This window comes from Gymnodraco acuticeps, unplaced genomic scaffold (assembly GCF_902827175.1).
Source record: "Gymnodraco acuticeps unplaced genomic scaffold, fGymAcu1.1, whole genome shotgun sequence".
In the NCBI taxonomy this organism is placed as follows: domain Eukaryota; kingdom Metazoa; phylum Chordata; class Actinopteri; order Perciformes; family Bathydraconidae; genus Gymnodraco; species Gymnodraco acuticeps.
Genome location: NW_022990235.1, coordinates 3659421 through 3673908, shown reverse-complemented (window position 1 = coordinate 3673908; position 14488 = coordinate 3659421). Strand labels below are relative to the sequence as shown.

Sequence of the window (14488 nt, the reverse complement as noted above, 5' to 3'; positions counted from 1 at the left end):
ATCTGAAGAACGAACCCAAACCTTGTTGTTTAATGGGTCGCTCCGTGGTCTGTTCAAATGTTCTTCCCCTCCAGAGGTCACGCCTGTCTCTGACCCCGTGTGCTGCGTTTTCTGCAGCACCTCAGGAGCAAAGAAAGGGGGAGATTTTTTTCTCACACTAGTGTCCGGTAACCATGTTGTTATTTTATATGGCTGCCTGTCAATGTAGGTCATTCTTCAGTGCATCACCTGGCCTCGTGATGATGATGATGATGAGGACGCCGACTGTTTAGTTGACACAAAATGCCGTGTATCAGGATATCTTCGCCGCTTCATTAAAATGGTATGTTTACAGTTAGAAATAATGCCAACATGCTATTGAAGTAAAGTATGATGATATTAAGTATAAGACCTAATATGTTACATTCCTGATCTTACAAACCTGTGTGCGCTCCACTTTTGGATATGCTTTCTACTCCACTCCGACACAACTGTCCTACACATGCAGGTGTGCAAAGACACTCAAGTAAAACAAAAAAGCTACTTTACAACTATTTCTTACATTACAGATAACAAATGTGATGCTTTAATTGACTACTAAAAATTATTTGAATTTCCTAACTTACTTTTCTTTATTGTAGCAACCATTCATTTAAACAACTTTTGGTTAATCCACAGCGTCACCTGATGTAATGGCCAATCTGGTGAAATTCTGGACCGGGTGGGAGATTCTGCCACGGAATAATCTGTCCATTGAGGTGGTCAACGGCAGCTTCCCCACTGCCTCAACCTGTTATGAGACCCTGTACATCCCAGGGCATTACAAGGACTATGCATCCTTTGAAAATGTAATGCTGGCTTGTATTGGCACTTGTCAAACAGGATTTGGTCTTGTGTAATGTGTTGGTAGAAGGCAGAGGTGTTCATTGACTCCAGTGTTAAGTATTTGTCTGCTTAGGAAATACTAAATAAAGTCCTCCCTTTCTTCTGTTCAGAATCAGCCTGTTGTATATTGGACAGCCCAGTATATGTATTAGGGATGCACAGTATGGATGTTTTTTCAGCAGATTACAGATCACTACCTGCTTCTCATGGCAAATACTGATAACTTCATAACCTGTAGTTTACACATACCTGAGGGTCTACAGATCAGCTAAAGGACAACAACCAATCAGAGCTGAGGGTAGTCAGAAGCACCTGTCAATCGTGCTCATTAACTCCAAGAAACTAATCAAATAGGCAGCAGTGATCAAATATCAAACGTGACCTTTTTTAGATTGTCTTTCCCATTTTATGAATTGACCAATTGTATCTTTAATATTTTATGTGTCTGATCAAATCTGACATCCTATTGTTCGCATAACAACAAACAAAAGAACATTTGTCATTCTGCAAATGTTAATTTATTATAATTTTTCCTATACAATTTGAAGATTCCAAAAGCAGAACAGTTGTCTGCCATACAAACATAATACATCTGTAAAATAACAAGAAAACAAAGGTGAAGTGGATGTTTGTGCCATATTTGGATACATTGGAGAAAAACACCTAAGCTCTCTTTCTCAGTCATCAGATAGAACATGCTCACAAAATTGAACAGCAGCAATGTAGATATCAGAGCCAAAGGACTGGGATGTAGCTCGTGGGTCAACAGCTTCTCTTAAAGCAGCCATTTGTCCATCAGTCAGGATTCAGTCAGGATGTATAATGTATTATTCCAGGATTTTGGAATATTGTAAAATAAATAAGATCTGTGGAAAACTAACCTGTTTGATAAATGCACGTTTTGTTCAGCCGGACATGTGGAGATTAGCTGGCTGAACATAACGTGCATTTATCGACCAGGTTCGTTTTCTACAGATAATGTTTTTTACAATATTCCAAATCCTATGGAGAAATCCCATTGCTTTTTTGTCGAGGGAACCAGCAGCTTACTTCAGGGTCGTCCTACAAAAATACGTCATCACTGCATCTCTCTATTTCAGGCTGATAACCAAAAACACATTCGAAAAACACATTAACTTCAGTGTAGGTAACTGTTATTGTTTGTCTGTTAATTACACACTTTGTCCAAAGACTGTTTTAAGGAAAGACAAATGAAAGTTGTTTTTATATGTTTATATAATAAAGTATACATACATTATATTTGAGTCCATGATTTGTCTTTCAGCCAACTTAACATTTTAATTGTGAATAAAGTATTTAAATTATATTTAGTAAACTAAAATTTCATACTGAGGTTACTTAAAATAAATACTTTTTGTGAAACTGTAGTTTTAGGTTGTTAATGAGCAGTATCTTACTTTTGGGTAAAGCAAATAATTGGGTTGGAAAAGTTGGAAAATGTCAACTGGATTAATGCAAACTGTTGATTTGAAAGAAAACACATTTTTAATTACATCTGACTTGATTAATTTGCGTTAATATAATTTAAAAACCTTATTTGAGAAAACTTAATTAAATTGTGTGTTACCAATTGAAGTAATTCAATTAAGTTGGTTCAATTATTTTCTTTTTTCAGTGTATGTGCCAAAGTGCGTTAGCATTTTTCGCTCAGGGGTCATTTAGATGCTTCTTATGAGACTTGTGTTTTGGTAAACATGGTTTGTATCGTCAGTTAGCTGAGATTCTTCCCGTTAATCTGGTATAACACATTAATAGGTTCTTAAATATTAAGATGCCCTGAGACACAGTGTCGTGAAAAAAAAGCCCCCGCCGAGGGGGGCTTTGGGGCTTAACAGGTTTTAAGTAACAAAGAGTGAGTGACCTCCAACAGTCTTTGCGGAGGGTTGATCAGCACATTTATATATCATGATGTGAAATACGCTTCACTAGACCTGAAGGGGGAAACAAGTTAGACACCAGTGCTGTAGAGTTGGCTGTCAGGCCTAGCAATAAATCCTTGTTAGATCAAAGATTGAGCACTTAAGGCTTCACAACACTTTCATTTATGGGTCAGTTAATACAGAAACTTTAGTGGTGTTTTAACCTTCGTTGACCTATGTTGCAATCATCTTCAACACAAAATATATCTTGTATGAAGTCCTCACCCGCTTTATTTTCAAATTGCTTTTGTGCGATTGGTTATTGTATGGTACAGCAGGGTCAATAGCTCTCTTGAAACTGGCACTTTCCATTTTGTTTCTCGAAGTTCAACTTCACAAGTAAGAAAAGAAGAGTCTAAATCTTTTAAATACCATCGGATATTTCTTCCCGAGATTCTGCTCATATTTTAAGGCTTAGAGATCTGTCAAGCTTTCATAATTTAAATTAGATCATAGTACAGAGACTGACTTCATTAACCATTAACCATTGACCTTGTTTTAGCCGCAGAATTAGGTGAAAGTTCAGGTCAATCTTTTCACATCATAGTGTAGTCTTTGAAAATGATGACCATATGATTGACCTTTTAAATGCAGGATTAACATCAAGGATATAGCATTTCTGTTTATTTATATTGGTTTTATTAGGGATTTTTATACTTCGCTATTTTGAGATAGATGTTCATACAGTATATTATTGATTTGTGAAGCCAAATGACAGCCTAAATGCATTGATAATATTTCCATACCCTTTCCAGACACCAACCCCAACTCAAGACTTTAACTTGGTTCATAATGAATTCAAGAGTCTGCCTACCAACGTGACTTCAGCTGCAAAACGTACCATTTCTAGTCTTTCCTTGTTTCCACTCTTGGATACCATTAGTACTTCGTACAGTAATCAATTACATTTGACAGTTAACACTACTTGCTTTTTCAAAGTAGGAACTTTTTTTTTTTTTTAAATAGAACATATCTTTTAGAGGTAAATGTATTACAATAGTTGGTTTATCCTGCTTCCACTTATGTATCTAACCAGATGAGGGCAGCAAATATCTGCAGATGTAACCATTACTGTTATGCTTTGCTCTGAGGGATATGAAGGCTGCAGAATGGGTTGTGTTAACTGGTCTTTGAGAGTACAACTGCCATATTAAAAAAGAAACAAAGTTGTACAGAGCCTTTTGTGACTAGAGGAAGATGCTTGACATCTGATAAATGACTTCAAAATATGTAACTTGAGTCAGCATTGGTTGGTTCTTAGGATTACAGGTCTGAAAATAAAACAAATCTGAAAACAAAATACATTTGGGAATCTGTAGCTTACCATGCCCGTTTGTGGCTAACTGCTCAATACTACATAAGCCGCTATAGCACAACACAACAGAAAACACAAAATGTCCCCAACTGAAGGGTCTATGATCGAGTTGCATTGTGGATAATGTAGGTTTTGTCAAGGGTGAAAATTCATGGATACCTCTGTTTTCTCGGTATACATTTCGATCCTTAAAAAAAAAACCGGTGATATTGTTTTTTAAAAGAATACATAATTTTGCACTGTTTGCATTTACCATAGGCTACATTCAAACATGACTGAAGACACGGAAGATGGATGGATGGATGAATATTCCAATTATCTCTCTCTTCCTGACACAAACATGCAGACTCAGTCACAAATCTGACACACTAACACCTCAATCTCTTTGCATTGGCAACGTCCCCTCTCGCTGCTCCTGCTCCCCTCCCACCCACTATAAGTCATCACTGCTTCAGCGAATACATCCTGGTCTTATCTGAACACTGAACAGTCTTGTTGAATTCAAATGTTTACTCTTGATCTCTCTTCAGTCTGCAGCAGAGCTATGTACAACTTACCCAGTGTCGCTATCAGCACTGCAAGGAAAAAGGTGACACACAAAAAGGTGACACACAAGCACACACAAAGACTGAAGACAATAACCACAATATATTCCTTTTCTTTTTATTCTTCTCTCTGTTTGGAAATTGCAGGGTCAATATTTTCATTAATCACATTACTTGACATGATGCACCAAAATTTACTCTATCTGTTTACAGGAATACACTGAATAGAACACAAGGTTTCACAATGGATACACGACTGACATTTTGCCCATTGCACTTACAACAGTGAATGACATTTTCCAGATTTTTTGTTTCATTTTTTTTCACTGCATCCCTTTACCCTCATCACCTTGCAGATCATATCCATTTAATCGAAGACCTCCTGATGCCTTTCAAAGGCATTCTGCTCTGTAAATGCTGAGGAGGGTCCTTTTTCTTGTTCTACAAACACAATATGTATAGAAACTATACACAGACTGAATATGTTTCTGAACACACGTTTTGTTCCACTGTTGTAAACAGTCAATACAAGTCAGCCACATACACTATGCTTATGCAATAATAATCATTATTATCATTAGTTTCATCATCATCCTCATTATTGTGGTAATAAATATTCTTTTTATACACAAAAAGTTGGCAGCAAATACGGCATGGGGATGCACATGACAGCCGTACTCAGAACTCAAAAGCTGTACAGAAGAATGATTTTGTATTTACAGTAAGAATGTGTGTCAGCCAATCAGACGGCTTCACTAAAGGCTGTTTTGTCTCGTGCACCTAATATCTGCCAGATAGCATTTCCACCTCTTGCTTTGATTTAGATCTTACACTGTTCAGTTGTAGGCACTGTTATGTAACCTCCATATTTCTGCATTTCATTGAGCAACTAATGCTTCCAGTCAGGCTTGTGCTTTCAAAATGACATGCCCTGATTGGTGAGTGACTGGCTGAACATTTTACTCATCAATATTCTCTACGTTGGCCTGTGAAAGTCAAGGTTCGTTAGGCAAACCTTGGTGTAATCATGCCTTACCTTTTTTTAATTCAGGTACACTTCCAAGAATATAAGATCTAATCATGCACCTTTCCAATGGCTTGGCTGCTGAGTGATTTAATCAACAATGAAATATCCATTAGAAGCATTCCATTCACCCCACAGATTATACTGACACCCAATATGTACATTGACAATTATTAATGAGAAGTGCTGGCCATCTGTATCACAGGTTTATAGCAGCACAGACAGTCACTGCAAGCCAAACACTGAGGAGCCCATGTCAGCCAAAACGCACAAAAACTGAATGAGGGCTTACAAACAGCCAGACAAAGCCAAGCAAACCCATGCTTCAAAGCAACATGATGGTGGACATTCAAAACCGACAGTCTACACAGTTTACCCTTTGGCAACAAGTCCCCTGTGTGGGGAATGAGGGGTCAAAACATGCCACGAAAATAAAAACAATTCTAGTTCAAAATTCAAATTCATACAGACAAGTTGCTAAGTAAAAACATTTTCATGACCATTTTTTCTGACTATTTTTGTTCATACTTTTGTTGTTTTCTTGTGAATAGAGTGATGATAATAAACTGCTTTAGGCAGAATCACTTCCAGGTTCAAAATGAGTCATTGCATAGAACATTTGAATTGATAATTGCTTTCATCTTCTCTATTATCTGTATCTGTATGTGTGTGTGTGTGTGTGTGTGTGTGTGTGTGTGTGTGTGTATATGTGTATATGTGTTTGTTTGCAGAAATAGAGGCAGTGGGCCCAGCTAGTTAGTGAGATCACCTTGTTGGTGAATTGGTAACCTCATTATTAAGCAGGATATTAGCAGGTCTATTTGGTGGAGAACACAATTAACCTTGGCTCTTAAGTGTAACTATGGTGCAAAGTGTGTGATGTGCAAAGTGTCTGTGCATATGTGTTTGCAAGAGATAGAGAGAGTGTCTGTGTGAGTGTGTTCGTACCTGCCTGCATGCTCTTATGCGTCTGCACATAACATGCACCTGTGGACATGGTACTGTGGTTGTAAACCCTTTGACAAATTGTATTACGGCTATTTATCGACAGAAGTGTTTGATATTTCCCATCACTAATTCAAACAACATTTACACGATTGTGCTATATACCATTTTCTGCATGCTATTGCTTTTAAAATCAACAAGCAAATTATTTGATGCAAGAAAACAGCTTAAAACCAACAAAAAGTGAAAAATATAAAGTTTTACCAAAGAAAAACACAGAACAAAAAACTCACTGGAGAGTGATTCCATAAATACACAAAAAAATTACATAATTAGAACTCTTATTTGTTTTATGTACATACAATAGTATACAGTTGTGTAAAAAGAAATGCATGATGACATGGACATTTTAAAACATATGAGGTATACAAGTAAAAAAAAATGTACTGAATAAGGCTCTTCCATTCAGTGAATATCAGGCAAAAATTAAAAGAAACTAAAAGATGAGACAAATCAATAAAAAAGATAAAGTCCCATCTGGGGCTTTATCCTTTTCATAGTCAGCCCCGGATAATTATAGTTGGCTCTGGTGCTGACTATAAAGATGGCTTTGCGATGGCTAATTAAAAGCCGTGGCCACTCTCTCTTTTGGTCCTCTCATCTGTGTGAATCTCACACTTGTGGGCACACTGGTAGTACTTCCTTCCCTAAAAACCTACAGCTGATGACTAGTGGCATCTCTCAGGTGTTGAAAACGTATTGATATGGACTTCTTTTTTTCTTTTTTCAAATCTTTGTGTGTGCATTCTCATGTCCACATTTACACAATGCATTCTGTAGACATCAAAACAAGAGGAGGAGAAATAAAAACACATTCAAAGAAAGGGTCAAATTCCCTATACTGGAATGTACTGCAGAGATCCGAGAAACCAAGCGTTCAAGAATTGTAGTGGAGTCATTAAGTTGGTTGTCATTGCTGTGATACACCTCGTCTACTCCAGGTATGTGGTGTCATTGTTGTGGGTTAAGATCGGTATCTTTGATACGAGGAAAACCTATGAAAATGTGTCTTAGTTTTTTTCACTTTGTTTTGCATGAAGAGGCTGTGAAGAAGTCAATAAAAAAATCATATATCCTTGCCAGATGTGTACTCCTCAGACATGAGTGGTGTTCCATCAACATTCCTGTGGAGGGCGCTGTGGGGCTTCCTTTATTGAACGTTTTTTTTAGAGCCATGCACGACCAAATATGCTGAATCTCTCCCATGATATCCAGGTGCCTCAGTTAACGGGCCTTTCACTGTCACAGAAATCCCAGGAGACTTTCTCTAAGAGAAGAGAGGGGGAAGCAGACCACGAGTCCCCCTTCCCCCTCTCTTCTCCATATCCTCATTATTGACTGTTCTCGTCATCCTGAAATAAAATCAGTGAATATGCGAAGGTTAGCAAACATTAATTAATTTCACAATACAACATTCTTCAGACCTGATGGACACACACAATCATGCTGCAAAGTAGACTCAACCAATATAAATCAAAGAAATATAAATTAAAAAATCTGCATGTTTTGGACTTGCTCACTACACAGTGTAACACAACTTTCATTAATGTTTAGGTTACAGCTCTGCAGGCCTACTCTCGATTACTTCCTGTGACATTCCAGCCAATCACAGCCTGGCTGGTATTGGCAGTAATCCACAGGGCTGAGCAGGCTGGCCTCCTGCTCAAAGAAGCACTGAGTCGGGTTTATCTCCACACTACCCTACTAAATCCTGAGACTGGCCAAAAACAGATGAATGGATACAGCTACTGAGTGTCGACATAGCAGCTGATTGATAGACCTTCACAAGAATGAGCAAAACCTTCATCACATTGCGTGCTTGGACAGGCACTACATAAAGTGCATGGAAAACTGTTTTATTTTGCTGCTGTAGTTCTGCTTCATTGAGCAGAATTAGTCCATAAGCTTATTCTACCATCCAATGAGTGATGCTTACCATGAGTCAGTGTGTGTGTGTGTGTGTGTGTGTGTGTGTGTGTGTCATTCTGTGTGTCTGCATGTCTTCTTGTTCCTGTGAGTCTTTGCGTGTGTGACATTAAAGCAAAGCCACAGTTAGCCTTCTCAGGCTAATTATAGCCTAGTGTGCTTGGCCCAGATTATTAGGTGTGTGTGGAGTCAGAAGGTAAACCAAACTAGTGCCGACCTCTCTTTTTCTTGGCTTTGGCCTCTGACCTCTGACCTCTGTACCAGAAAGTTAAAGTGGACTGTTACTTTAGTAACCTGACCTGACACAGGGTGAACCAATAATAGAAAACGCTGAAACAAACAAAAGAAAAAAACAATAATACAACCAAATTCAATCAACCCATAATTCAGCAAGACAAACACAGATACATGAGCACACACACACGAACACACACAGATGAATGTGAACAGCTTTTAGTTACCATTGGTCCAATGAGGCATCAGACGTCTCCTCAATCATCGTTCTTTCAGCCCTCTTCAGCCCTCTTCAGCCCTCTGCTCATGTCTTGAAACACCGTGCTGACAAAGCGATCACCCTTATTTAATTCACTTCAATCGTGTGCCCATGTCTGGGGAATTCAGTGCTGACAAGGCATCTTTTGATTCCAGCTCTGTTCAGTAATTTGGGGTAAGGGAAAGGTACAGCGGATCAGTCAGAATATACACTTTTTTAATCAGTCATCACTTTCTTTGAGTCTTCTCATTATGCAATTACACACTATGCTAATCTATGTAAAGATCCAGCTGATTAAACACTTAATCAATAAATCAAAGTGTGACAGTAATCTGTGTTTTTTTTCGCAGTTTGGAGTCACTCTGTAATAAATTACTCGAAAACTAATGGGGTAAAACGCAAAATATCAGCAGTGATCAACAGTTTACCAAGTTCCCGCATTACTGCTTTTGTTTTACACAACAAAAGTGTCATAAAAGTGAATAAACACATCATTGCATTTTTAACTAGTTTTGTACAATGACACTTGTTTAGGGAAGCATGTGACACTATATTTATCATAAAAACATAGTTAAAAGAAAAGGTACAATTTCACAAGGATAAACAGTTAATGAGTTACTCACTGATGCTGGATGTCTCTTTCTCTGTTGCCTCTGTATGGTGAAATGTATGTAATACAGTTTCATAGGTTTTCAAGTACAAAGTTACCAATCCATCTCATCGTAACTCTACAACTTGAAAAAAACACAGTTAATTCAAAATAAACAAGTGAATCAATAAACACATACATAACAATTTCCCAAACATCCAAATGTATTGCAAGGAAGCATTTAAAAAATGTCTGTTGATAATAGGAAGGCTGCTAACTATCTTGAAATCAATCCATGCTGCTAGATTGAAGGTTTAAAAAACTTAGAGTTTGAGATGCTGATGCATGTAACAAAAGAAAGTTCAGTTCACTTACCCTCCTCTCCTAAGTTCACCACAATGAAGTGAACTTTTTCCCAAAGCCAGACAAAGCTACAACAATGACAAAGAGGAGGCACATGTCAGAAGACAGTCTGACCCAAACAGTGATATATCAATCAAGGAATTCTGGTATTCTAACTTTTACTCTATTAATAAACTGATTTAAAACAACTGCAAAAACATTAACATTAATATACGCTGGACCCAAAGAAATACATGCACTTCAGTTTCTGAAATATTTATTTATTGATGACTGTACCATCTCCCAGTTTTCCAGCCTGCTCTGCTGCCCCTCCTTGCAGGATTTTAGTAAGAACGTTGTCCCCTTCAGCAGGAGCCGGTCCTGCTGCAGCGTTGCCTATGACTACGGGTTTGCTTCCAATTCCAACAGGGGCTTTGGAGCCTACAAACAACAAGGAATAAAGCATCAGGTAAGTCGTCATTTGCCTTTGGTCCTTGTTAGGTTGATAGTCATGGTAGATCTTAGACTAACCAATGCCTGTAAGAGGAGGTGTAGCATTTTTGGTAGGCTGAGGTGGTGGGCCTCCTGTTGTAGGTTTAATTTCTGTGGCTGCTGCTGCAGGTGTGGCATCAATCTTTGCCTGTGAACAGAATAGAGACAAATATGGAGTTATGGGCAAAGTTTAATTTGATATTATAGCATATACCTACATTCTTAAAAAAGTGTTTCAATGCATACAAAGCAAACAAGGCTACGGTCAGCTCACCGCTGTGGTGGCCGGCTGCCCTGCTGCAGACCCTGTTCCTGGCTGTCGTCCCTGCGGTGGGGCTTGGCCGGGTTTGGGCTGCTGCTGTGCCGGTCCAGCCCCTGTGGTTACTGTTGTAGGCTGGCTGCTCTGAGGGGTCTGGCTGTGCTGCAGGGGTTGTTGTTGTTGTTGTTGTTGTTGTTGTTGTTGTTGTTGTTGTTGTTGTTGCTGCTGCTGCTGCTGCTGCTGCTGCTGCTGCTGCTGCTGCTGCTGCTGCTGCTGCTGCTGCTGCTGCTGCTGCTGCTGCTGCTGCTGCTGTTGAGCACTCTGCTGCGGCTGGGCCTGCTGGTTTCCTTCGAGAGGTTCGGAGCCTGGATGTCTCCCAGACTGGCCTTGACCACCTGGTCGCTGCTGCCCAGCATGGCCCTGAGAGGGCTGCTGCTGCGGCGGCTGCTGCTGCGGCGGCTGCTGCTGCGGCGGCTGCTGCTGCTGCTGCTGCTGCTGCGGCGGCGGCTGCTGTGTTTTAGGCCCTGCTGCAGAAGGCTCCTGCCTTCTGGAGGATGTGCGGTCTCCTGGGGGTCTTTGACTCCTTCCCCCAGTGCCATGGTGATGACTGGAGGCTGGGTCACGTGAAAAGTCGCCTGAGTTTCGTGGGCTTCCCTGGGCAGAACGGGAGTCTGGACCACTCCTTCTTTGTGCAGACGAAGAGCCTCTGCCATCGGGGCGGATGGATGGGTCTTTGGGGTGGGCCCTGGAAGAACGGGACGACCGGGGATCCTCTGAGGAGTGGCGAGAAGAACTGTGTCTGCCGGAACTGCCGCTGTGTTGGCGGTGATCCCGTGGTGTTGTGGAAGAGGGGTGGCGTTGTTGGTTGTACTCATCCTGGGGACAGTATTCCTCTGGAGGTTCATCATAATCATGATAGGTGTGTTTACCACGCCTGCCTGTGGATGAGTGACTTCCACCTCCATGATGTCTTGAGCGATCAGAACGGGCCTCCCGTGGCTTCTCAAACCAATCAGTCTCCTCTTGGCCCAAATGATAGGCTTTTAAAACCAAAACAAACATAATCAGTCAATTGTTTCACAGTTGAGAGGGGTTTTGAGAGGGATTTCATGCAGATGAAGCCATGCAAATAGAACTGGGAAAACATGCTCAATATCCCAGAGCCATGCACAGTTTTCAAAGAGAAGAAATACAAAAATTAAAAAAAACACGTCAAACTTGACAAAAATGATGTGTGCAAAACAGAAACATAAAACAGGCATTTTTGGCTTAATTCATCAAAGAGAGCATTCCGTAAAAAAATTACAAGACAAACAAAGTCACTCTTCTTATAAATCCACACTTGGCATGCAGTTCCTTTTCAGCAAACGTTAAAGGTGGACAGCCCAAAAATTCAGCACCAGTTACCTTCACTGTCAGAAACAGCACAGTGCATGTCATCTACGAGGTAAGGGTCATCTGGTTTATAGACATGACTCCTAGGCAAGTCCTTCTTATGATGGTCCTGCACATCTGGAAGGGAATGGCTGGAGCCATACTGGTTCCTCACATCATGGGCTTCAGGGACATCAGTGCCTCTTCCAATGCCCACAGGCTGTCCAACAGGACTAAGTGGACTCTCCTCTTCTGAATTCTGGCTGCGCATGGGAGGCCTTCCGCTTCGGCTGGTTCGCTGAGACCGCTCCATGGCATCCCTCTCGTAGGATTTACTTCTGTGGCCAGTGGCATCTCTGGAGGAAATCTTATCCATGCCATATCCAGTAGACCTGGACCTACCAGAGCTGTACATGCGGTCCTCCTCCTCAAGACCCTCACGACTGGTGCCGTAATATTTCTGCTGGTCGTATGCATTCTTCTTCATCCCGTAGGTGACATCGTCCTGAGGCTTCTTGGATCTGGACACAACCGTACAGCTGCCTCCTGTTGACGTTGTCATTGTGTAAGAGGCAAGGTCTGATTCCACATCCCTTGCTTCCTCAATAGGGGAGAATTTTGAAATCTTCTGCTCCATTCCCTGCTTTCTGTGCTTACTACGTTTAGAAGATACAACTGCAGGGGCGAGATTCTTGGGTGTGACTTTGTGGCTACTGGAGCTGCTCCGTGATGGGTGTTTATAATCATCATAGTAATTGGAAGAGCCGCCACTTACTGTGGTGCTTGTGCGACTGTCCACTGTACTCTGGTACCCTGCTGTTCCTGTAGGCCTACCATAAGCGTCCACAGGCTCATCCTCTGGTCTACCATAGGCACTCCCACGTGCAGGGCCATTCTCACTGCGATACCGCACACCGGCATTATGGCCTAGAGCATCAGTAGGTTGGCCAGTGCCGTCTTTTGTCAACTCACTGATGTCATCTATCATAACATAGTTCCTGGGAATGTTCTGCTCCAGGTTAGAGGTGTAGACTCCATCTGAAGCATAAGCAGAGGTGGGGCTGTCCACAGAGTGCGTCAGCCCAGGCTCCGGGGGGCGGTACTGTCCATATGCATTGCTGTAGACTGAGTCATAGTTAGTATCTGGAGCTGATGTGGCCACTGACACTGATGGGTTGCTGATGACTTCATAGTTGGTCGGAAGTTTTTGCTCAAGGTCAGCCAAAGAGGTTTGCCGAGGTCTTTGATGGACTGTAAGGATATCTGCCTGAGGCTGGTAGGAGAGTATGGGTTGGTAGGAACTATGGCTGGGGTAAGGAAGGCTCTGGCTGGGGTAAGGAAGGCTCTGGCTGGGCATAGGCTGACCGGGAGGGTGGAAGCCCTGGTGACCATGCTGCTGCATGCCAAGGTCTGCCTGGTAGGAGGTCTGAGCATACATGCGATTGGAGTAGGTTCCCTGGTTCTGGTAGCCTGGGCCTGGTGGGGGATGGGGCTGGAACGTTCCTGGCTGAGGTGCAGAGGATGAAGGGTACTGAGGAGGCTGGAAACCTATCTGTTGGTAAGCAGAGCTTGGCTGCTGTATTGATGGTTGACTTTGAGGGTATGGATAAGATGAGGTTGAGGGATACTGGGAGGTTGGATTGAGGTCATTGGTAAACTGGCTCAATGGTGCAGTGCTGGGCCTTGTCAACAGACCATTACCATCAAAGGTTCCTGTTACAGCTACCATCCTGAGGTTATTGAGCTCACTGTCCGACATGTAGTCCCGCGCATCACCCATACACCTCAAGTAAGCCAGCTCCCTCCTCTCCCTGTCCTTCACCATGGTCTCCTTACGCTGGTGGATCCCTAGTTCCAAGTAACGTAGCTTGGCGTCAATCTCTTTCTCTTCTTCCTCCAGTTCAGCCTGCTGCTTACGAAGCTTTGATGACTCTTGTTCCACAGCTTTCAGTTCACTTAGCAGGCCAGCCTTGGTGACTCCCTGGGCAGGTCTCGGTAGGACCCTCTGGGGCATGCCAGGGGAGCTGTACATTTGTGCTGGAGTAACAATGGGGAGCGGAGACTCCTCTGGAGGGGGGCTGGGGAGAGTCCTCTTTATTTTCCTCATCAGAGAGTTCTGCTGCTGCTGCAGGGAGGCCATCTGCTTGGAGAAGCAGAGACACATCAGCAAACACTGAGCTATAAACAGAATGTGTTTATGTAAATTAGACTAATTACTGTACACTGGGTACTCAGAAAGGGTCTGCACATTTCCTATTCCTTAAGAAGAGCTATCCAGCCTTATATTTTGTCAGATCACTCGATTAATTCATCAATCTTA

The 14488-nt window shown here is 41.7% G+C and overlaps 1 protein-coding gene and 1 long non-coding RNA gene across 4 annotated transcripts in view; one reads left to right on the top strand and one right to left on the bottom strand.

The window, feature by feature from the left end:
- Positions 1 to 207: 207 nt before the first annotated feature.
- LOC117548061 lies at positions 208 to 2122 on the top strand. The gene is made up of 2 exons (XR_004569290.1): positions 208 to 322; positions 658 to 2122. It is a non-coding gene; the product is annotated as an uncharacterized LOC117548061 (long non-coding RNA).
- Positions 2123 to 4766: 2644 nt separating this feature from the next.
- Positions 4767 to 14488, bottom strand: part of bsnb (bassoon (presynaptic cytomatrix protein) b) — a 66568-nt gene continuing 56846 nt past the window's right edge. The window contains exons 6-13 of one of the 3 annotated variants that reach the window (XM_034219013.1): positions 12202 to 14308; positions 10810 to 11834; positions 10575 to 10683; positions 10341 to 10484; positions 10077 to 10132; positions 9736 to 9846; positions 9081 to 9269; positions 4767 to 8045 (exon numbers count right to left, since the gene is read on the bottom strand). In XM_034219013.1, the coding sequence (XP_034074904.1) occupies positions 10092 to 10132; positions 10341 to 10484; positions 10575 to 10683; positions 10810 to 11834; positions 12202 to 14308 (3426 nt within the window). In that variant the 3' untranslated portion in view covers positions 4767 to 8045; positions 9081 to 9269; positions 9736 to 9846; positions 10077 to 10091. The remainder of the gene's footprint in view (positions 8046 to 9080; positions 9270 to 9735; positions 9847 to 10076; positions 10133 to 10340; positions 10485 to 10574; positions 10684 to 10809; positions 11835 to 12201; positions 14309 to 14488) is intronic. The other 2 variants (XM_034219014.1, XM_034219015.1) reach the window with 2 other exon arrangements.